Source organism: Carica papaya, chromosome 1 (assembly GCF_054855325.1).
Source record: "Carica papaya isolate Zhongbai chromosome 1, ASM5485532v1, whole genome shotgun sequence".
Taxonomy (NCBI): domain Eukaryota; kingdom Viridiplantae; phylum Streptophyta; class Magnoliopsida; order Brassicales; family Caricaceae; genus Carica; species Carica papaya.
In genome coordinates this window covers 25,739,692-25,764,932 of record NC_142309.1, presented here as the reverse complement: position 1 = coordinate 25,764,932, position 25,241 = coordinate 25,739,692, and the positions used below count along the sequence as shown (strand labels likewise).

The 25,241-nt window shown below is 34.0% G+C and overlaps 1 protein-coding gene across 1 annotated transcript; it reads left to right on the top strand.

Annotated features, from left to right (window-relative positions):
• The first annotated feature begins 3,210 nt into the window (after window positions 1–3,210).
• On the top strand, window positions 3,211–25,142 carry MEKK1 (MAPK/ERK kinase kinase 1). Its single transcript, XM_022042875.2, has 9 exons — window positions 3,211–4,603; window positions 7,098–7,182; window positions 7,341–7,403; window positions 17,841–17,998; window positions 19,257–19,329; window positions 19,432–19,491; window positions 23,084–23,194; window positions 23,362–23,607; window positions 24,693–25,142. Exons 1-8 carry the CDS (start codon window positions 3,468–3,470, stop codon window positions 23,569–23,571), a joined length of 1,896 nt encoding a protein of 631 aa, XP_021898567.2. The 5' UTR covers window positions 3,211–3,467; the 3' UTR covers window positions 23,572–23,607; window positions 24,693–25,142.
• Window positions 25,143–25,241: the final 99 nt, after the last annotated feature.

Genomic DNA, 25,241 nt, shown 5'->3' with positions numbered 1-25,241 from the left:
TTTTTTTTTTTTGCCACAATAGTAAAACATATTTTACATGTTGAAATATCAAAATGCCAATGTTAAGATAAAATAAACCAATAAAATCAACATATTTGTGCTGGTATATCCATTTACAAGAGTAAATGTTATGGTAATTATACCACTAAAAGTTTTATAAACTATATTCTTAAAAAATAATTCACATTATCATGATCATCTCTTTATTTTTTTTTTTGTTTATATTTTACATGACATATATCATTTTATAAATTAAAAATTTATATTACAACAAAATAATAAAACTTAAATAATTATTTGACTATTATTGAAATAATAATTTTTTTAATATAAAATATATATATATCAATTATAAACGTAATATAAATAATTTATAAATAATGATAAACATAACCTTATTTAAATTTATGACCTATTTTAGATGAAGAAACCTATCGATCATTCAACAAAATAATTGTTGATCGAAATAATAGTTACAATATCTTTGAATTTTATTTAATTATAATAATATCTCTTATACATATCATGTAATTAATTTAGGTAAATATTCAATTAATAATAATTTTTATTTGTTATACATCAAATCAATTTTTTTATTAATTTAATTTAATTTTAAGTGTGTTAAAAATGGAATATATATATTATTCTTACTCACATTTATATCTTTATATTCAGTTATATTTTTACTTTTTGACATTAAAAATATAAGTAAAAATCTAACTAAATAACAATTATTATTCTCTCACATTATTTTTTCATATATTTATATTTATTTAAAATTTATATTATATATAAATAAAAAGATATTGATTACTTAGAGATTATTAGTTAATCGGTCAAATAAATGTGCTACTTATTCAAAAAATAAAGGAAAGATTAATTAAATATCTATTTATGCTTTAATCAACAACGATACAAATAGTTTGTTTATTAGTTGTACCATGTCTAATATTTGATATAACATCTTTTTAAATTATAGTTTCAAGAGATTGGAGATAAAATATTTTTTTTTTATGTTAAGACTCAATACGATTTTTCTTATAAAAAATAGTTGTGTATTTTATTTGAGTATTTTAATTGATTTTCTTCTTATAATTTACTAATTCTAGTAATTGTAATTATCCTAAGGAACTAATATTGCATGAAGATATTATTCAAGAGCTTGCTTAAGTTAACTTTGAATTTATTATTCAAGATAATGGAACTGCAAATATATATTTGATTTGATAGTAAGTGAAGCCATTGAGAGGGGAAAAAAAAAAAGAAAAATATCCAGTGAAGTAATCAAAAAATAAAAATTTGACTAATAAGAGAATTATAGAAATATGAGATAAAAAATTATTATTTTTTTAAATATCTTAAGTTATGATATAATATATTATGTGATAGAAAAAAGTAAGGTGATGAGTAATAAAATGATTAAAATGTATGAATTCGTGTCCATGCTATACGTAATTAAACACTATATAAACTTATGGTTACCAATTTGCTTAGAAGTTGGTACATGTATATATATATAATTTAAAAAAAAAATTAAAATTATCTAATTGATATTAATAGATAGATATTGTTTTATCTAGTTAAAATTACGAAAGACTAATTCTCTTGTAAGCTCAATAACATTGATATTTACAAATTATAATAAAAATAATAACATTGACAGTTTTTTATTATCTTCAAATTTTAAGATTTTTGTTTTGGTAGATAATATTCAGTAAAAATGTAGGGGAAGGATAGTTTTGCTTAACCACATGACTATATATAAATGAAAATTGGTTATGACCTTTGATTTCCAATGCCAAATAAAATCAATTAATAAAATTACTAGTAATCTCCTTACAACTCTTGTTATCTATTATTATTTTAGATTCACGTGTTTAATACAATAAAAAATAATTGTTACTTAATTAGATAATTTCTTAAAAATACTAAAATGCCGTTTGATATTCACATTTGTTATTTTACACAAATGCTATAACTAATATTTATCACCTAATTAGATAATATATTACGAGACTAAAATATATTTTTTTATTCATATTTATTATTTAATAATAACACAATAATTGTTATTATTGCTATTACTATTCACTTAATTGACATTACCATTATTACATTACAATTGTTGTTGTAACCACCAAGTCCACAAATTCTACCACCACGTCTTGTGCATTTAACAATGTTATATTTGCTATATTCATCGTTTTTATTATTATCATCATTATCATTTTCACAATTTCTATTATACTTATGTTGTACAATTATTACGAATGTCATAACAATTATAATTGTTATTATTATTACTTTTATTGATTACGTCTATTATTATTATTGATGTTACTATCACTTACTGCTATATCTTTACGACTGTTATTGATATTATCATTATTATAACTACTACTGTTATTACTGTAATTGTTGCTATCATCACTTATACTCACCATTACTATCACATTTTATAATGCTACAATTATTTTACCACGATTATTGTTCGTGTCTATTTTTATTATTATAATTGTTGATATCGTTATTACTATTATATTATATTTGTTGTTATTATTATCACTAATATTTTTGTATTAATAATATTTATATTACGATAATTTTTACTAATATTATCATTGTCATTATTATTATTATTTGTATTGTCACAACAGACATTATCATTGTTGTTACTACAATAAGAATTGATACTATCGTTATTATTAACGTAGATATCGTCAAATATTATTATAACTGTTATTGTTGTTGTTTTTATCATTACGATGTAACATCACTTATATCATTATTATTGCTATTTTCAATTATCATTTATGTAGCCACCGGAGGAAGGTCGCTATTTGGATGCAAGAGACAACACAAGAAACAAACCAGAAGGGAAAAAAATTGCCCTAGCTTCAATGTGAACTAAAGCAGCAAGCTCCTGAGGAGGGTGAACGATGGGCCTGCAGCTGTACTCAGTTTTAGCTCATCTACTATTTATATTCGTTAAGTAGAAGACATCCGACTTTCCTTGAATCGTACTGGTTGTCCTTGTTTAATGCACTAAATAAATGAAATGGTAATTACCTCTTGGCTGACGCTGGAAGATGACGACGGCAGAGTGATTTTTTTTAAATTATTTTTTTACTGTATCATTTTGGGGTGGGTCCCATCACTAAGCCAAATTTAAAAAGGTATCTGAATTTCACCAATCCCCGTCACTAGCCTCTTCATTCCGCGTGGCACCGCGTTTTCTCTCTCTCTCTTCGTCGTCGGCGTTTACCAGTCTCTTTTTTCCGCCTGTCTTCCATCCTCATCTCTAGTCACCAGTCAGCCATCTCCACCGTGTTTTCTCGCCATTTTTCCCGGGAAAGTTGAAGAGAACAAAGGCAAGAATGAAAAAAGAAATCGACTAGCTGTTCAAAGCCTTTACTCACATCTATTCACTCTATTAAACGTTAGAATTTTCATGGATTTTGCTCTCTATGCATCACTTACCCCGATTCTTCACTCATAGCAAGAAAACGGCCGCCATGGACTCGAAGAAGAAACCGAGGAAGCCGAAACTCGAGCGCCGTAATGCGTTGAAGTACGTAGACTATAACGCGCCGTCGTATCCTTACTCGCCCGATAACTCCTCTAGCTCCTCGTCTTCCACCATGTGGTCGGTCGACTTGCCCGATCGCACTAGTTTCCGCATAGAAGGAAACGCCGGCGAGATCAACCGTATTTGCTGGAGCCTTGGCCTGTCGGGACCCGAGGATTTCGCGATTCCCACGGCTGTCTGGGAGAATAGCAAGATTCGCTCCTCCTCAGACATCCTCCCAAGGTCTAGGTTGCAGCGGCTGGATGGTCCCAAGGAGGAGGAACAAGAGATTGAAGAAGCGCTTGTTGGGAACTTGTGTCATAGGGTTTCAGATAGTGTTAGAATTAGAGATTGGGAAGACACCGAGTTGACTCGTTCCAAGTCAGATCAGTCCAACATGGGTTGTTCACGTACTGCTGGTGCTGATGAATTCTGTGGAAGGGTGTTGAGTTGTGGTCCGAGCAGTAGTAGGGATGCTTACGTGGTCACTCGGAATGAGTCACCTGAGCCGAACGCGTGTTCTGTACCCGCTATTACTACTGGTGGTGGTGGCATTAAGGGAATCAGACCACCAGCGTTAAAGCCGCCGCCGTCGATGAAGCTACCGGCTATGGATAACCAGGGCTCGACTTGGGATTTGCTGAGAGGCTTTGCACCGGAAAGTGAAAGAGATTCTTTCCTTATGTCTAGAGAGTTAAGTTCTTCCTCTTCTTCTGACGAAGTAGAAGAAAAAGAAGATCTTAGAGTGTTAAATTCTTTCTTTTCTGATGAGGAAGTAGGAGAAGAGCAAGAAAGAATCAGTGGAGAAACCATGAAGAGGGAAGAGGAACAGAATATGCCAATGATAGGGGAGATTGCAACTTTATCGGAATCATGTTCTTTCACCACTTCTAACGATGACGATTCATCCAGTACTACAACGGAGAGAACAAATATCTCTCCAATTGATAGATTCAGACGAATCATTACGTATTGGGAGAAGGGGGAGCTTCTGGGAAGGGGCTCATTCGGTTCTGTGTATGAAGGAATTTCCGAGTAAGTCATGGATTGCTCTTTATATCATTGGTTTTTTTTTCTTTTTTTGGGATAAATATTTTGCTGGTTCGTATTTGAATTAATTGGCCACTTTCTGCACCAAGTCCTGTTAGGTCTTTGTATAATAGCTGCGAGTTATTTTAGGAGCTCCATAGCACATAGTATTTGGAATTACTCGTGAATATAACTGAGGCACTTTGCATTTTATCTAATAATTTTTTGATATAAATTTCAAATTAATCAATTATATCGATGAGATCTGCGTTCTCAAAATTTTTCCATATTTGCTTGCTTGCACTTAATCAAACAAGCAAGCATGGTACAAACTAGGAGGAAATTTGTAGCGTTTTGTTTTTCCCATCCATCATGGCCTATAAGATTTCGTTTTTCCTTTCTGAACTTATCTGTTTTTTTTTTTGAAATAATTCTGAACTTGTCTTTTTTAATTGTAAGACTTTATTTTTTTTCTATAGAATCCTCAGATTTATGATTACTCACCTTAGAGTGGAAGTATAGCTTTAATAACTTGGTCTTTAGGAGGTTGAAATGGTGGTGTTTGCTTGCAGTGAGGTGAATTGTTGTTTACTGTGGTAGATTGACAACGGGTACTTTAGACGGTTGAGGAATATGAACTTTAATATGCTTCAGACCAGCATGTAATCATATTTATCTTTTGAACATTGTATTTTCTGTCTAACTTATCGAGAAGGTTGAAAGGTACACAAAGTTGTCATCTATCAAGATCTTCCATTATAGATCATCAACAAAGTCAAAGCTTGGAAAAAAGTTATAATATGTGAAAATCTTGCACCAGGGGTCCCAGAGGCATATGTGCTGGTGTTTTTTTTGACAATGTGGGAATATATGTGTTCATCTTTGTGAAATGTCACTTGTAAAACTACTATGTCCAGAATTGGTCTTGGAGCACAAGGTGTTGAGATTTGTTTCCTCTACTCCTGTCGAGGAAGGTTTTGGAAGTTCTTGGATGAACTGGATTGAAAAGTAGAAGTTGGCTTCACATTTGTTGTTATGTTTTTTGTCCCCTTTACTAATGAAACTATCACTTCGGATTTTTATATTTTTTAGAAGCCTGTTCAATAGGGAGATCGATGACTTGTAACCTTATTCAACCTGCTCGAGTGTCATTCGCTGCAACCAGATGCAGGCTCGACCTAGGAACCTTCTGGACTTTATTATGCAAAGCCTTCTTTCAACACCTTACCCAACACTCACCCTAATTGTTTTGAGTTACCTCTTGGCAATTGGTTTTGGAAAAGCAAGGTTCGTTCAAAGATAAAGCTCTTTGCATGGATACCCACTCTCTACAGGCTCAATGCTAAAGAGTTACTGCAAGTACATAGACCTAGTTGTGCTCTTTCACCAGATATTTGTCCTATTTATATATACTGTGGTGAAATGCATAGCCATTTACTTTTGCAATGTGACAAGCCTCGGAGTTTTTGGGTGCTACTGTTTGATATGTTTGGCTGAAGTAGATAGATTCACTGTCGGTGCAGTGTTTTTTGACCTCCAATATCCAGGTAATTGGAGTGAGAAAGGTGGCCAATCCCTTTGGCAAGATTGAAGCTTAAAAACAATGTTTTGGTCGGATAACTTCTTGTGGGATATAACTTCTATAGAAACTACAAGCTTATAAGGTTTGGCTCTCTGACAAAAAAGTCCACTTTGGACATAATATTTAAGCCAGGGATTAATTCTCTTAAGGAATCATGATCATAATGGAAATTGGTGTTTCCACTTTATAGTGAGTTTCAGTCTCGATCATAGTGCCAGTAAATAACAGTTGTTGAAATCCCTTCTTTTCTTATGTTCTGTCCTTTTGCCCCTTTTGCAATTGTTTTTTATTCTCTCTCTATAGTTGTATGTTTTTGGTGTGGATAATTAGTTGTTGTTGACCTCACTTAGTGGAAAACCTATGGCTCGTGCAATGTTTCTTTGTACTGTTAACTACTGTAGTTAGGTTTAAGGTAATGGAAAACTGTTCTGAGGTCCAAAGGTTCTTTAGATTGAATAGTTGGAGAATTGAAGCCTGGGAGGTGTGCATTTTTGTGTAGGAATCTTGAGACGTGGAAAAGCTTTTTAGATGCCACTTTCTTTGGACTCAGATTCTGGTGCTGGCCCCTTCTCTTACCAGATATCTAACTAAATTTACCCCGTATATTTCTTTTTCAACTCCTGGGACATATTTTGTGGCATTTTTCTGTAATTTCTTTTGAAAATTCATGTGTTCTAGACTTGTCTGATCTCGTTTTACTTTTGTTTTTTTTCCTTATATAATATTCTCTCTTCGTGCCTGAAAAGTTTTCTTAAGCGTATGTATTATGCATTATATTCTGGCGTTGCCATGGAAATATTATTAATGAGGTAATTTATTGGTTGGTTACATGCTTTCTGGTGGACAAAGGAGAAATTTTTGGTTGCTTCTATGCTTTGTCAATTGTTGTTACTAAGTTATTTATTTATTTTTTCCCAGTGATGGATTCTTTTTTGCTGTGAAAGAAGTTTCACTGCTTGATCAAGGGAGTCAGGCAGAGGAAAGCATTTCCCAACTTGAGCGGGTGAGATAAGCTTCTGCATGTTCTGATTGGAGTAGTTCACTTTTTAAGCTTTCCTTCATTTTTATTTTATCATACTCAAAATAATAGCTTTTCACATTCAAGCTTCTCATTTCCTAATTGTATGCCTCATTTTCTTTCTTTTTTTTTTTCAATCTCAGGAGATTTTGCTTCTAAGTCAGTTTGAACACGAAAACATAGTTCGTTATTATGGAACAGACAAGGTATTTTTACTGCTTTTGTAATCAGCTTTTTGCAGTTGCTTCTTAGATACATTTTAGGGCTGGCATAACTAAAACTGGTTATGAAAATGACTACTATATTATCTTATTGTTGGTTTTATTGGTTTCTTAATTTTCTTTTTTGGATCAAAGAAGAAGATATTATTAAGAATGGAAAGAAGGAATGAAATCAAGAAGAAAGCATAACCTCCTCATGGAACGGAAGAGGAAAAAAAAGACCCAAAACAGCTAGGAAAATAAAAAGACAAGATAAAAAAAAATAAACATAAAACTACAAGTCGTGTATGGAAATTGCAGGTTCTCCATCGATTCTTTCTATGAAAAGATTGCAGGTTTTTGGGACCGGAACAATTCTGAACAGCAATTATCATTTCCATTTAAATCTATATGGAAGACAAATGCTCCCCCCAGGATTGCTTTCTTTTCATGGGAAGCGGCAGAACTTTGGTCAACCGGTGTTTCCTCTGCAAATGCAATGCTGAAGGCTGCAACCATATTCTGTTATGGTGTCCTTTCTCTACAGATTTATGGTATACAATATACAGCTTGATGGGTATAAGTTGAGTAATGGCGGGCTCTATTCATAAAGAACTTTTGGCATGGGAAAGTCTACTTTCTTATAACAAAGCTGCTTGCCTTATACCCCTCACTATTTTTTGGATTTTGTGGAAAGAGAGGAACAACTGTGTTTTTGAGGGTATTGAAAATACTCTTTTGAATGTTAGAGATAAATGGTTACACTATTTTGGCTCCTTATTCTTGGGTCACAATTTACTATCAATAGAAGATATTGGAGCGGTTGTTAATATGTTAATTGACATGAAACATCCTTTTGTATATGGGCGGTACTTTTTTGATAACTTTTAATTCTAATATTCTTTTATTTAAAAAAAAACAAGTCGTGTATGATAGTATCCCAACTTCAGTGAAGATCAGTGATACTGATATCAGGAAAGAATCCATGCCCTTTGGCCCATAGAGAAGCCAAAAACTTCATCCGTTCCCACAACTCTTGAATATGAAGTATTCTTGCTGTTAAAAATACACGAGTTCCATGCTAGCCATAGGTACCAAAGACTTGCAAAGAGGACCCCGTGCCACAAAGGGTTGGCAGCCTTCCTTATCCCATCCTCATTCATAAAAGTGCACAAGAAGCTCTCCACAGTAGGTGGCAAAACCCAAAAACAATCAAACAACTGAAACACATCAGTCCACAACCTCCAAGCCACCTCAAGATGAAAGAACAAAAGAGCATGTGTTTCGCCAAATGGAAGCATAGAATACACCCTTTGGGAGAAAGAAAACGATTAGGACATTGTATTTGAAGTAGATCATTCATGTTGAGTTTTTGATGAATCGATACCCATGCAAAGAGCTTTACCTTAGAAGGAAACTGCTTCCAAAATCCTTAGCAACATTGAGCAATGGGTCAGTGGGGGGATGTTATTTATGAGGTATTCAATGAGGAATTTGCAAATAAAGGAGCCTGAGGAATCCAGGTTTCACAATCTTTTATCAGGCTGGGTAGAAATGTTTATTGGTGCCAGTGCATCCAAAAGGATCGATATGTTAAGCCTCTCTCTATCTGAAATGTTTTAAAAGAAATGAAAATTCCAAGATGTCATACCCTCCAGTGGTGTGGTGAAGTGGAATATGTAGCATGATTTCTTGAAAAGAGCCTGTATGATCTTGGAACTAAGTTATCTAAAAAAAATGATTAACTAAGAGCCTAATGATTGGTTGGACAATCAACAGTCTTTCCAAAACCTCAACGAAAGATTGATTGATCTTGGGAACTAAGAGCCTAATGATTGATTGGCCAATCAACAATCTTCCCAAAACCTCAACGAAAGACCAATTCCCACTTGTATTCGTATATATGGTAGGAACAATAGGGTGATGGCCTTCCAAGGACTTCAATGAGAAACATATCTTCCAGCAGAGACACCCTAACCGTCCCTCTTGCTGCGGTGGATGCTAGAAAGAAATGCCTGAATTAAAGAAACTCTACCCTCTATAGGGAAAATGGCCTCCCTTCAAACTCTCTAATTGCTTAGCAATCTTATTGTCAACTCTCTTTGAAAAATGTTTGCATCACGGGCTTCCTCTGGGGGGGACCCATCAATAAACAGCAGGACACTCCATCTTACCATACTCTATTGCTGTTACTAAGTCATCTATTGTATCCTCCTCCATATTGATCTCTATTAGCTTGCTCTTGCCAAGATTTATCTTTAGACCTGAAATTGCCTCAAAAGCTTAGAATGAGGATCAGAACCTGGGAAATGGATTGGTTATCATGCCGTAAGAATAAGATTGTGTCATCAGCAAACTGTAGGTGTGACACCTAAACACTATCCTTCCCTACCTTCAGCCCCTTGACACATTCTCTCCTCTCAACCTTTAAGAGCATTCTACTAAGAACATCAACCACAAGAATGAACAGAAAGGAGACAAAGGATCCCCTTGTCTCAAACCTTTTAAGGCTTTGACCATTCTTATGGTTTTCCTTTAACCATCACAAGAAATAAGAAAGTGGTCAAACATTTTTAGATCCATTTTCTCCATCTATACCTAAACCGTTTTCTCTTCATTACCCTATCAAGGAATTCCATTTCATCCTATCATGTGCCTTTTCAAAGTCTAGTTTCAATACGAGCCTTTCCCTTTAGATCTCCTTGTGTATTCAACAACTTCATTAGCCACTAAAGACGCATAAAATCTCTTTACAACCCACAAATGCACTCTGATGAATGGAAATTATATGATCAAAAGATTCTCTCTGTTTTAGGAATAAAACCTTTGTTATAATTTTATAGACGCTTGTCACTATATCTCTTATTGGTCTGTAATCAGACCCCTTCCTGGATCTATCTCTTTTGGATTAGGGTGATGAAAGTAGAATGCTTTTACATATTTTGCCATTGATAAAAAATTCCTCAAATACCTTGATGAAATCCAGTTTCACAATATCCCGGTGTTCCTTAAAAAACTCTATAATAAATCCATGAGGGCTTGGTGCTTTGTCACTACCCAAGTCCCACACTGCTCGCCTTGTCTCTGCCTCCTTTGTACCTTCAATGAACAATCTGTGATTTATTTCTTCCAAATATAGCTTGTGAAAAACCTAATGATCTCCACATCGATGATCTCACCTCTGCTTTCCCATTTTTCCAAATATTGTTTTCTTAAATTTTGAAACTGGAGTTCTTTGATGGTGAATCATTATCCATTTTTTTCCCATCTTCAGTCTTCATATGCAGGAAACTTATAGTGGGAGCTATCAATTCAAGGATTAAGACTAGAGTAGCTAGTTAAAAAAGATCATTTGATGCTTTTTGTGCATGCATGTAGGTGGTGCAATCTCTATACTGCATAGTAGATTTTTCCTCAATTTTTGTAAATAGCTTAGGTCTTTACATATAGAATTGTTGTATTATATAGGAATCTATTATTACAATTTTTAGTGAGTTTAGGATTTTATTTGTAGTTAAAATTCTTTTAAGTTGTATTTTTTGTATTAGTATTCTACAATTACAGTTAGAATTATGGTCAATATTTGAGCATTGGGAAATACATTTTTAATTCTAACTTTAAGGATAGTCATTTAATGGATAAATATCTCAAGATTTTTCTGAATATTTGGTTTGTGTTATACAACCAAATCTTATGTGTGATGCTTGAGGAAACTCCCATCTTAGATGTTACGCTTAAGGGATCCTTGTTGTGAGTCCTAATTATTTTCTATTTTTTCTGTCCCAATTTTTTGGTGCAATATCTAAGAATTCCTAATTTTTTTTTTTTGAAATAACAAGAATTCCTAAGTATATCCACCAAATATAAATAGTCAAATTAACCCTAGTCTTTCATACATCAACTGGTACTGGAGAAAAAAAAGAAAAAAGAAAATTAAGAACAAAATCACAAACCAGACCCTCTAACTGTCAGCCATCTCAGACCACAGGTGACTGTTATTGTCACCATAGTGACCTCAGACAAGTCCAGCTCGCCATACTTGTAGCTTCGCCATGAAATACATCAGAAAAGTGCATCACTTGCCACCGCAATACCACCCTGCTGCTGAATCAACTGGTTGCAATGTTTCGGCCATAGCATACTGTCTATTAATCTGCAACCACTGCCTGAAGCTGAGTTTATTGTTGGAATCCTGACACCCACTAATGATTGGAGCTTGTCGTGTGAGCTTCATGCAATCATGACCATGAGTGAGACTAGTCCAGATTTGCTGTTTCGACCAATTCATGCAGATTGGACCAAACTGGTTCACTGGACATTTCAACCTCTTCCAAATCAGTTTTTATCTTATTCAGGCCGGTTTCCAAGTATTGATCAAAGAACATTAATTGGGAAGAACAATGGAGTATACATTTATCCTAACTAGAGAAAATGACAGAAAATGAATTTATCTTAGATTTGTGAAAAATATTAGAAATTATTTTAATCATTATTAATTAGACATAAAATTATTTGATTAATTGAATTTATTATTCAACTTTTAGTACTTCAGCATTTTATTAGAGTTTTAATTCTTTTAATTTTCAAGTCTTTTTTTATTAGGATTCCTTAGTTATTGCCAGGTTAGACTTTACATTCAAAATTATAGTACCTTTGTGACTCTAGTTTGAGGGTAAGCCTTTTGTGAATAACTATCATGACAGTTCTCTCAATACCTTGGTTGTGTGGTACAACAAAATCTAAGTATGATGCTTTAGATATCATGCTTAAGGGATCCTAGGTGTTACTTCTAGTGATTCTTTTGTTTTCTGTCACAATTCTTAGGTTTGATATTTAAGAATCACTAATTTAGTTCAAAGCTATAAGTAATTAAATTAGTCCTAATTTTTCCTACATCACTCTAGGTGTTTGATTTGTCCAAATCCCAAATATAGGTCTAGACACTAGGTGCCTATCTCACAATTTATGGGGTAGCTTGGAGGGTGGAAACTAACATTAATCAAAAGCACGTTGTCCAATCTCTCGATTTATTATCTATCTGCTCCAACTATTCCTGTGAAAGTCTCGAAGGGATTGAAATCATCCAGTGTCATTTTTTGTTGGGGAATGAAGAAGGGAGAAGAAAATACCAATTAGTGAAGTGCGAAGATGTGAAGATGTCTATGGATCATGGGGGCTTGGGCTTAAGATCTCTTATTGAAATGAGTATAGCTTTGCAATTGAAGTGGATTTGGAGGTATATGAGGGAAGAAAACATGTTATGGAAGATAGTTATTGATGTCTGCTAGGGTAGCTTGGAGGGTGGTATGAGGGTTAGAGAAGCGGCTAAACCTCATGGGAGAGGCTTTGGAAGAAGATTGGTTTGGGCTTGCAGAAATTTAGAGAATGCATCACTTGGAAGGTGGGCGGGGGGAATAAAACTCTCTTCTAGGAGGATGAGTGGAAGGGTGGGGTAAAGCTTAAGAACTTGTTCCCACAGATATACACCATTGTAGAATCCAAGCATATCAGGGTCGAGGAAGCTTATTTGGGTTGGGAGCGGTAGGCATAACGTATGGAACATACCCTTTCTTCTAGAAATTTAGGTGATCAACCCTTGCATTTCTTTTGGGAAGTTAACTTGATTGATGATCTTTTCCTAGATATCGTTTTCCTTGCCTGGTGACTTCATTAATCATTGTGACTTTATTAATCATTTTGGTGAGTATAATGTGTGGAACATTCTCTTTTTTCTAGAAATCTGGGTGATCAAAAGTCAGATGATGGTATTTCCTTTTATATCCTTAAAGCTCTTAATGTTTCTGATGCAGGAAAAGTAATGGTAGAACCAGAATTATCTTCTAAGTAGAGAAATAGAGGAAATGTAAGGAAGAGAATAGAAGAATAAAGATAAGAGGAAATTAGAGATCAAGATGAAGAAATATAGAGAGAACAAACACAAGGAGAGATAATAGGGAATACACCCCAATGGAGGAATTCTTAGTTCATTATCATCTTTTTCTTTGTTGCTAACTACTAATCTTTATATAGACATTAGTTACAATGAATAAAAAAAATAGAAAAAGGAAATCTGGAAGATTCTAATTTCTGTAATATTTAAGATCTACCTCGAAGGAAACTAAATATTCCAATGAATCTCAACTAATAAAGAAATTATGTAAGAGGAAATCTAAAAGATTCTATTTTCTATAATGTTTAAAATTCAACTAAAAGGATCTAAACTATTATAATGTCTAAATAAACTTAAATAATCTAAATAACTTAAAAATGAAAAATGATATTAATTACAAAAGGTTTCTTTAATGGAAAATTTGTTCCCAACTTAGATTTTCTTGTTCTTCTAGTTTTTTTGTTGAATGATAACATATTTGAATCTTGGGCTCCTTGAGTGTGTATACGTGCATAGCCTACTTTACTTACGTCCCCATAATCCTAGATGGTAGAATGAAATTTTCACTGGGGTTAAGTTAATTATTGTTGTCTGGATTGCTTCTCCTAAGATGCCCCATACATATGATTAGTTGCAAGCTTACGGACTCAATATGCTCTCTCCCTAGATGTAGGTGTTCTATGCTCCAGGATGACTAAACTACACTGTCACCTTTTTCTATATTGTGGTGGGACTTGGAGACTTTGGTTTTTTTTTTTTGATATTTTGGGCATCTACTCTCCTCCCCTTCCCCTTGTCTAATTTTTTATTTCGTCCCTTAGGGGAATTGGACTGAAGAAAGAAGCTAAGGATTTTGGACAGGTGCTTTTTTGCTGCTTTGGCTTTTATGGATGGAGCTTAATGTTAGACTCTTCAAATATCATTACTTTCTCAGACTCTTCAAATATCATTACTTTCTCTTTCTATTATTTGGGAAGATTTACTTCATTGGATTTTATGAGGGTCAAGGCTCATGGGCATCTTAGTGATTGTCCTTGTGATTTTGTTACAAAGGGACTGGGCTACAGTTTTTTATTAACTTTTTGGTTAGTTTGTTTTTCCTTTGCTTCTTTTGGTGGGTTTGGAGGATGTCTTTATCTTCTAACTTGAATAATATAGTACCTCCCCTTTTAGAAGATACCACCTGTTCCATCCTTAACAAAAAAGAAGTATATTATTAGAGAGAGAAATGAGACATCCTCCCAAAACAACCTTCCAACTTGCCTATTTACTTGTTTATCCTTTTCCCTATCTCAACCAAGGTTGCGAAGACATTAGAAGCTACAAATGCAGATGTTTGTGAGGATAATAGATGAATAATGGAGGTATTCCTTGTATCATGGGAGCTATTTAAACAAACTGTTAATGTAAATATTTAAATAATTTCCAATGAGCTTAGTGAGTCTACATAACTTACAGTGGAGAATCTCTTAGGTGAAGTTTGCTTTCGGCTAGGGAAGTTGGATCACTGGTCCTTGGGGGAGAAGCACATGGTTGTAGCCTTTGCAGGTGGATTGGCAAGGAGTGGAGTCATGTTATTGACAGGATCCATTTTAAGGCTGGTGATTGTGAAGAGGTTAGGTTTTGCAGGGATTGTTGTGGAAGCCAGGGACATTTTTGATTTCTTCGGAGGGGTTTCTTGTCAGAATTTTCCCCTCACCCAGAATCTCCATAATTGGGAAATTGTTAAGTTGTTTGAGTTGCTGGCCACTAGTCTTTGCAGTATCAATCCCAATAAGTTGTAATTATCCTTTGTGAAAACTTGCAGAAATGGTCTCTTCTTTTTAATGTCATTTACTTCAACCTTTTGGCCCTAGAATAACAAAGAAAGGCCAATCTTTGTATTATTTTTTAATGTAGGACAAAGTGAGTCTTTTTGTTTTTTTTTTGAAATAAAAGTATGGTATTTATCATTAATTACAAAGTGAGTTTGAATAAAATTATGGTATGTATTTGTAATTTTCCTTCCAAATCTGGAAAATCAAAGTTCCCCCTAGAATGAGTTTTTTCGTGTGGTAAACTTGCAGAGAATGTATCTTGACAATTGATAAACTGATGAAAAGGGGTCTCACAATGGTCAATAGATTTTATTTACGCATGAGAGCTGTGGAATCTTGCAACCACATTCTTTTATGGTTTCCTACAGCTTATACCTTTGGTACATCATGATTCACGGGCTGCTGGGTATCAATTGGGTCATGGCGGGTTCGGTTAGGGAGGTGATTTGGGCTTGGGATGGTTTCTGTGAAAAGAGGGATTTTTTAAAGGTTATTCCATTAACCATTTTTTGAGTTCTATGAAAAGAAAGAAATAGTAGAGCTTTCGAGAGTAAAGAGGTAGAGAATAGTAAATTAAAAGATAGGTGGTTACATTACTTTGACTTTATTTTGTTAGGGTATGACATTGGTTAGACTCGAGAATTTTGGAAATGTCAATGACACCCCAACACAATTGTAAATATTTTGTATGCAGGCGGTACCCCTTCGGTACCTTGTTAATATATTATTCACACTTTTTGTTTAAAACAAATAAAGTGAGTTTGAATACAATACTTGAGAAAATTTATCAAGAACCAAAATCGGAGATCTCAAATCTCAATGATTAGATCAATAACTTAATATTTGTATAATAATTATGTGAATAGTTTAGCTGCTAAATAAGCTATAATATCCTATATATAGACACTAAAATATAATCAAAATAAGAATTCTTAAGTACATCTACGAATTCTACTAAAAAGAAAAAGAAGCTAATAAACAAGCTAATTAATTGAATAGTCCATACAAAGAATAGGATCCTAATTCTAATGGGAATGTGGTTTGGTCGATTAATGTTAATAGGAATTTGAATGATGGGGAATTGGGGGAGTATGAAGGTTTGTTGCAGCTTCTTGCTAAACAGAATATTTCAAGTGGTGATGATCGGCTTCTGTGGAAATTGGAAAAAAATGACACATTTTCTGTTTCTTGTTACCAATTTTTGTGTATGAAGAGTGATGTTGGTAGAGGTATCCTTCCGGCCAAACAAATTTGGAATACTAAGGTTCCTCCCTGTGTTGCTTTTTTCTCTTGGGAGGTTTGCTGGGAGGATATTTTAACTATTGATAAGTTGAAAATAACGGCTGCATCTTGGTGAATGGTTGCTATTGCTGTTTGAAGGCGGAGGAAACATGTAATCACATTTTATCATGGTGCCCTATTGCATACTGCTTGTGGACTTTTATGTATGATTTTTTGGGTATTGATTGGGTTATTGCGGGGTCGGTGGGCGGAAAGATTTGAGTTTGGAATGGTTTAAATGTAAAAAAACAAGTTAGCAAATATGATCCATTTGACAGTTTTTTGGCTATTTGGAAAGAAAGGAATAATAGAGCTTTTGATAGTGAGGAAAGTAGCAATACTAGGCTAAAAGATAGATGAATGCATTATTTTGGGTCTATATTATTAAGACATGATATTATTAGTGATATGGATTTTGGGAATGTCATTCATACACTAATTGTATTGTAAATCTTTTGTACATAGGCAGTAACCCCGTTTTTGGTACCTTTTTAATATACAATTTATACTTTTTATTTTGTAAAAAATAGTAGGATCCTAACTGAGTAGGAAACAATAAACTTATATCATTAATAAGCCTATAGATATTAGTTTTTAAATAAGTTAAACATCTTAATAACACATAAAACAATTACATAAATTCATCTCAGTGCTGAAATGTGTTCGATTTAGTATCTCCCTGTTCTGCATCCATTTTTTTCACAACAAGTGGCTTGGGAAAGAATTATTGCTATTTGACAATTTGATGAAAAGAACTTATGGTTCACAGATGGTTTCTTTGTATGAAACAGAGGACATATCCTATCCATCTACTTTGGTGTTCTGAAGCCGAATGATTATCGGATTCAACATTCTAATCTTCTCAGTGGTTGGAAGGTTGGAGGGTAAATTTAGGCAGAAATGATGTATGGGACTGTCTTAGAATGTGGAGGAAACTAATGTCCTTAAATCCATCAGCTATTTTCTGAGTGGTACAAAAAAAAAAAAACCAGTTTTCAAGGGCATTTATCATGCTTTTGTTAGAATTAGAGACCATTTGTTTCCTTGTGTATTTCTCGAAGTGTCATTCTCTCCTAACTGAGAAGATTTATGGGATATCGTAGACATCTTTCTAGTTCACTTCTGTAAATCTTTTGGAACATGATACGGTGTCTGGCTAATGTTATTCTGTTTTCCTTTCAGAAAATCTAGATTTTGGAAAATATTTCAAAGAAGATATTTTTGGTTTTGTAAACTAACAGGTTTTCCAAATTTAAGAAAATATAAAAAGTTTCTTGAAATATATAAAAAATTCCTAACACTAAACAGCCTCTTAAAAAGGGTAATGCTGGAAAAAGACTAAATTTCTTAGCAACATCATTTTGCTTGTCTGACATTCTAGGGCATAATAAGATACATACATCATAATATTTGGTTGTTTATCAATTTGCTGAATTTATCTTATGGTATATGCAGGACGAGTCCAACCTGTACATCTTTCTCGAGTTTGTAACCAAAGGCTCCCTTTTAAACCTCTATAAGACGTATAATCTCATTGATTCCCAGGTCTCTGCATACACAAGACAAATTCTGCGTGGTTTGAAATATCTCCACGATAGAGATGTGGTTCACAGGTGGGAGAGAAATGGAGTTGATATGAATTTTCACATGTTCTAACATATTTTCTTCTCTCATATTTTGGGTTGTCTTATGCATTTTTTGTCTTCAGTATACTCCTTTCTGTTGTGCGTTATTTATGGTTTCTATGTTTGTTCCTTTTTGGGTTTTATAGTTTACTTGACATCTTAAACTTGGTGAATATCAATCTGTTCCACTACCAAGAAATTATATTTGTGCCATTTTAAAATTAGAAATAGTAATTTACTGCGATTCCCACACCTTTGCATTAAAACTAATGGATTTCAATTTATAGGTTCTTAGGTGTTGCAAAGAAAGAGGTACCAAAACATTGCATGCTTACAAGTGACTTAAAGCAATTACATGCTGATTTAGAAACATGTTCTTATTTGTTTCGATTAAAAATGTTTGTTAAAATAAGCAGTTATCATTTATTTGGAAAAAAAAATTGAAGATAAAATATGTAAAATGTTTGTTAAAACTAAGCAGTTATCATATATTTAAAAAAAAATAAAAATATATGAAGATAAAATATGCAGAATCATGCCACCATTTACTTTTTCACTGTCCATTTGCACACCGGTTTTGGAGTTTGACATATGGTTTATTGGACCGAATTGGGTCATAATGGGTTCAATTAAGAAGGAGCACCATGCTTGGAGGGCGTTAAAGGGGATAAGAGATTAGGTCTTTATACCTGTGGCTACTTTTTGAGCTTTATGGAAGAAAGAGACAAAAGGGTTTTTAAGGGGATCGAATTTAAATTTGATAATCTTATAGATTTTTTATTCCAGACTAAGCTTTTTTTATTAGGAGTTACCCGTTTTATTTTAGTAAGGATTTAGAGGATCTAACAGATATTTTGTTACACTTATAAATATCTTGTATATGGGTTGCACTGCACCTCTTGGTACTTGTGAATATAATTCATATTTTATTTAAAAACAATTGTAATCGAACATGTTAAAAAAGTTAGAAGAAATGCTTATTGTTTTTTTTTTTCTGCTTAAGACTTTCTATAAGAACCTAAGCAAACGTTTTTGAACTCTATTAAGCAGGTAAATTACTTACAAGTTTTTATTTTATTACTCCCAGACATCCTCTTTATATTGAAAGTAATGGAGTGGTTTGTTTTTCGTTTCTTGTCTCTTTTTTAGCTTTTATGTGTCAATTGGGTACTTTATTTTTGGTCGCCTTTCCATCCTTGCTTTCGTTGTCATCTTAAGGCTCATACCTTTCTCTCTTTCATCTTAGGGATATTAAATGTGCAAATATACTGGTGGATGCAAGTGGATCAGTAAAACTTGCAGATTTTGGATTGGCAAAGGTCTTTCCACACTCACATAATTCAATATCTTACTTGTGTCTGGTAATTCCTGAAATGGTTTTAATTCCTTTTGCTAATACTGATATTTGTGCTGATTTTCAGGCAACCAAATTCAACGATGTCAAGTCTTGCAAGGGTACTGTTTTCTGGATGGCTCCTGAGGTTTGTCTTTAGCCTATCTGATATTCGAATTAAAACACCACGTCCTCTTGCTACTTAGGTCTTGGATGAATTGATTCGGGACAAACTATGTATACTGTTCAACTACTAGCTTATATTGAGTGCATTATATGTTGGGCTTTTGTTAAAGTGATGCATATTCTAAACTACTGTCAGGTACTTTTAACATGTACTGGGTAATTGTTAGTGTAAGAATACAAAGAAGAGATGGTTAGATAATGGAGAAGAATAAGGAGAAGAGTAACGAAGGGAAGAAGGCTTGAAAAGACTTCGGTTGAAAAGATTTTTCTTGACTATTAAGACTTACCATGTTGAAATTATGTGATATAGAGTATTTAAAAACTTATAGAAACAAGATTCACCAGAAAATTGTCTGAAACCCCTCCATGGAAACAGTATGGTGGAGGAGGAAAACCCTAGCTGCTCCTCTCAAAATGGCCAGTCAACTTGAAGACCCTTCTTCTAACCCTAATCGCCACTTAAATAGCAGCCCTGGATTTCTGCCACGTTACCCCTAACTATCCCCGAATAGAGCCATGTATCCTGCTCACTTTCTGCTTATGCTAATTCTTGACACGTGTTAGCTAGTTGCTTTCCGTTTATAAACCCTTATCGTTTTTGTTCCAGTGCTTGCTGTTCCATTTTTAACCTCGTGAGCTTCCTTTTGTTCTCTGCTTCCGATTCTATTTTTTCTCTCGTGACCTTGCTTCATTCAATTCCATCCCTTGGAGAAGAAACCTTGTCCTTTGAGGTTTCAATATGGAAATTGCTTCAATAGATATTAGAGATCTTCTCATGCTTCATCTTCCTAAACATTGTTCTCAAGGTAGGCAAATTCTTGATGTCGCATTTATTACCAATGAGGTGGTGGATGATTTGGTGTACAGGAATATGGAGGGGGGCCTTTGCAAGCTCGACACAGAGAAAGCATACAATCATGTAAATTGGAGCTTCTTGGATTACATGCTTATGAGAATGAGATTTGTTGTGAAATGGCGTAGATGGATGAAGTCCCGTACAACTACCACTTCTTTAACGATGATGGTCAATGTGGCTTCTTCTTTCTTCGAGCCTTATAGAGGTCTCAATCAGGGAGATCCATTGTTTCCATTACTTTTTATTATGGTTATGAAAGCTTTAAATAAGATGTTTATAAGAGCAAGGGAATTAGAATTATTCAAAGATCTTGAAGTAGGAGTGAAGGAACACACTGAGACGATAATCCATTTATTTTTCACAGATGATATCATGCTATTTTGTGAGCTGGATGAGTGTACAGTATCAATCTCAGGTGTGTATTGATGGGTTTGCAAGCGGTTTCGGGACTTGGTATTAATCTTACCAAGTTTGAGATGGTTAGATTGGGCGATGAAAGAGATACTGAGAGTTGATGAGGGTTTTGGGTTGTAAAACTGTAATAATTGTCGATTAAATATTTGGGTTTACCCTTGGAGGCAGACTATAAAGAGGCAGGGACGTGGGATCCAAGGGTGGTTAGGTTTGAGAAGAGGTTGGTGGGTTGGAAGAAACCTTTTCTTTCCAAAGGAGGGAGACTTTACACTTATTAAAAGCACGCTAGGCAGTTTAGTCATTTAATACATATTGTTCTTGATTATTCTAGTGAGTGTTGTAAAGAAATTGGAAACTATCTAATGCAGATTCCTATAGGGCGATTCGGAGGAAAGAAGATGCTATCGTTTGATTGCCTGAGAGGAGATTAAGAAGCCAATCCCCTAGGGAAGACTAAGGTTAAGATCTCTAGTGGAAATGAACATGACCTTACAGGACAAATAGCTTTGGAGATTTATGAAAGAAGAGAGTATGCTGTGGAGAAGGGTGATAGAAGATAAGTTTGGAATTCCCAACGTGTCGCTACTTGGGATGGCTAGTATATCCAGAACATGAGGTGGTAAAATAGAATAATGACTTACATGAAGTGACAATACACCCAGCCTCGCTCCATCTTGCAACATCTCCACTAGTTGCTTGAACCTCTAGTCAAGTAAAGCTTTGATTTGATGCTGCACATCGTACATCTTAGCCATGGAATTAGAGAGCTTTTGGTCAACTTCTCTCATGTTGTCCTCCAAGGTTTGTAATTTATGTGGTTTGTTAACTACCTCCTTCCCTTTGCTTTTAACCATCGCCATGAAACTTGCAGACACTAGAATCAATTTGGACTAATACTAAGTTGTCAGGTACTTTTGACGTGTATTTGGTTACTGTTAGTGCGAGAATACAAAGAAGAGATGGATAGATAGAGGACAAGAATAAGGAGAAGAGTGAGAAAGGGAAGAAAACTTGAAAAGACTTCGACTGAAAAGATTTTTCTTGAGTATGAAGACTTACCATCTTCAAATCATGTAATACAAAGTATTTAAAACCTATAGAAACAAGGTTCACTGGAAAAATTATCTGAAACCCTTCTTGTTTAATGATGGAGGAGGGAAACCTTAGCCGCTCTTCTCAAAATGACCACTCGATTTCAAGACCCTTCTTCCAACCCTAATCCCCTCTTAAATAGCAGCCCCGAATCTTACATTACCTCCAATTATCCCTGATTGAAGCCACGTATCCTATTCATTTCTTGCTTATGCCGATTGTAAATACGTGCCCCTCTTAAGACCTGATTGTGCAACTTGTTAGCCAGTTGCTCTCCGTTTGTAAACCCTCACCTATTTTGGTCCCCTACTTCCATTCCATTTTTAACATCGTGAGCTTCCTTCTGTTCCCTGCTGCGGATTCTATTTTTTTCCTTGTGAGTTCTCTCTGTAACAACTACTTTAATCGGTTCTTTTGTTTCTTTTCCATCTATTTATTTGTCTGAGCTTCTGCATTCATGCCAAATTATATTCAAACTGATTAATTTTGTGGAATAGGAATGAGAATATGAGATTAAAATTTGTGTAAAAAATAGTATTCTGTTTTCAAGTAAAATTATATGTGCAATTCAAATTAGAAGTTTTTTTGATTCCTCCCTTCACAATTAATAATACAAATAAGATCATTCGGTGAAGATATGAGCGGAGTTGGTTTAATTATATATGAACTATGTAAAATTATTAGATTCTTTGTATTAAGTAATTAAACAATATATTTTGAATAGAAGTATATATATTTTACGAATTAGGTGAAATATGTGTATCCATCATGACACAAGCTCTTAACAAGAACACACAAGAACACTCAACTGAACTCAAACCTACAATTTTTTATAAAAGAATGAATGTACTAAATCCAGTTAAGGACTTGTTAGTAATAATTAAGATATATGATCGAATGAAAATAGAATAAACTTGAATTGATCGTGTTTATGTATTGCTTAACAATGACTTGTGCTTGTTTAACATTTGTTGCTTTTGATTCTTTACCGGCTCCTGTTTCTCCTTATTCACGAGATGTATCTTTTTTTTAATTAGATGGTCGTGAGGTTATTTGTTTCACCTATAGTTTTGTCATCCTCCAATGTTGTATAAAACCAATGAGATTTTTCCTTGGCTGGAAAGGTTTGCCTTTGATTTCATGAAGAATGTTATTCCCAGTAGTGTTTCTGAATTTAGCTGTGCAATTGCAGGTTGTTAATGGGAAGAACCATGGCTATGGGCTTCCAGCTGATATATGGAGCCTTGGGTGCACTGTATTGGAGATGCTAACCCGTCAGATGCCCTATTTAGATCTTGATTGGGTATGTTCTATGCATGTTCTAATCTGTTCTGGGCTTTTTACATTTATTGACCTTATGTTGCTGCAGTCACTTTTGGTCCCCAAAAGTTCTTGTAACATGCTCATTCATGGGTGGTTATATGTATGTTATGACTATTTGACATTATCTTTGATTTTGCAATCAAACAGGTTCAAGCCTTCTTTAGGATTGGGAAGGGTGAGCCACCACATGTTCCACATTCTCTCTCAAGAGATGCACGGGATTTTATCCTGAAATGCCTGCAAGTTAACCCAGCTTGCCGTCCAACTGCTTCTCAGCTGCTAGACCATCCATTTGTGAAGAGACCACTACCGACTTCATCAGGCTCTGCATCTCCTTATATTGGACAACGGAATTGAAGTTTATTTCTCAGTTTCAACTTCAAAGATCACAAGGTAAAGATCACTTTTTTTAGTCTCAAAGTAAGCAATAGGTGAAATTAAGGAATAAAGCTTGATATCACTAGATAAAACGATATAACACGAGGTATAGTGTGATTGGTGTACAGAGAATTGATCTGAGCAAAATGTCCCTTTAGGCGATGAACAGTACTAAACATATGGTATAATTACCAAAAAAACTTGCATTAGTTTTTTCAGTTTTAATGAGAACAAAATAATACTATATTCAATGTAATATAACACTATTTATTTTAATAAAACTATTATTATTAACACTTTTTTTAAAAAAAATTTAACCACAAATCAATAAACAATACATGAATAAAAGTTTTGATCGTATGTACTCTTATTTGTTGAGTTTCAGTTTGGAAAATTTTAAATTATAAGTTATTTGAACAATAACTACATAACTATGAACTAAGCAAAATATATTAATTATAATATAATATCAAGTTTTATGATGCAGATTATATCAGGCATAGTATGTATTTATATATTATCAAGCAGTTTTTTTAGCTATATACCCACATACATTTGGGCTTAAATAAAGCTGGATGAGAATAAAAATAATTAAGGTAATTCTTTAATAAAAGGGTAAGGGACAGTTTGGGAATTTGAAGAATTCTGTTAAAATAATTTTGATATTTTAAAATTTTGAGTTTATAACTGAACTTTGTAATAAATTAGTCTGACCAAAATGAGGAAGAAGTTTGTATTTTGTTATTTGTTCTGCTCTAATTTTCTTTTCTTAGCAATATCACTTGGTGCAAAATCAGTTGTACCAAAGGGTATGAAAAGCGTAAAAAGTCATTTCTGCATTCAGCTATGAGCTATCCTCTGTTGTACTAGTACCTGTATCTTCCTTTGGAAGAAAATACTATAGGACTTCAGGTACTGGAGGCAGTTGGAGAATTGAAATCCCATCTCAGAGTTGATTATATTAGATCTGGGACTCAGCCTATGTCCTTGAGTTGTCGAAATTTTTATTTATGTTCACTAACGATTCTAATTAATTTGATGAAATTTTCAATTGTAACTTTCATGGCATTGACCGGACCTGTATCTTATTTTGTTACCAGATCTCGTGTGGCTCTTGAAAACAGTCAAATCAGTAGATGGGGGCATATTTGTGTATTCTTAAGATGGGTAGATTGTTGTAGCAACAAGGGAATAAATATGCTTCTGGAGATGCTGTTGTGCTTGGAACAACTTTTTGGGCTCTTAAATACCCGGAATAGTTCCGGTGTTGACCTAGAACACCAGAACTATCATGCAGATCAGTTCCACTATTTTAAAATTAGTTTGTTATGTCATTGACTTTTGGAAGTGTAATTTCTATAGATCAGGTAATTTTTGTTGTATATTAGTCTTTTTTTTTACATTTTTCTGGCCCGGGAATTTTTAAGGATTGTAAGATTGTTAGGGCAAGATGTGGGACAAATAGTTGTAAGAATGGAAGAGAGGCGATTTTTTATCCTTGTATTTATATCTATATGATTATATCGATATATCAATCTTCATTAAAACAAGATAGTTAATTTGTTAATATATGTACACAGTATCAAGTGAAGTTGGAATATTATCTTACAATCTTGTTTTCATAATCTTTCAATAAAGTAAATGCATGA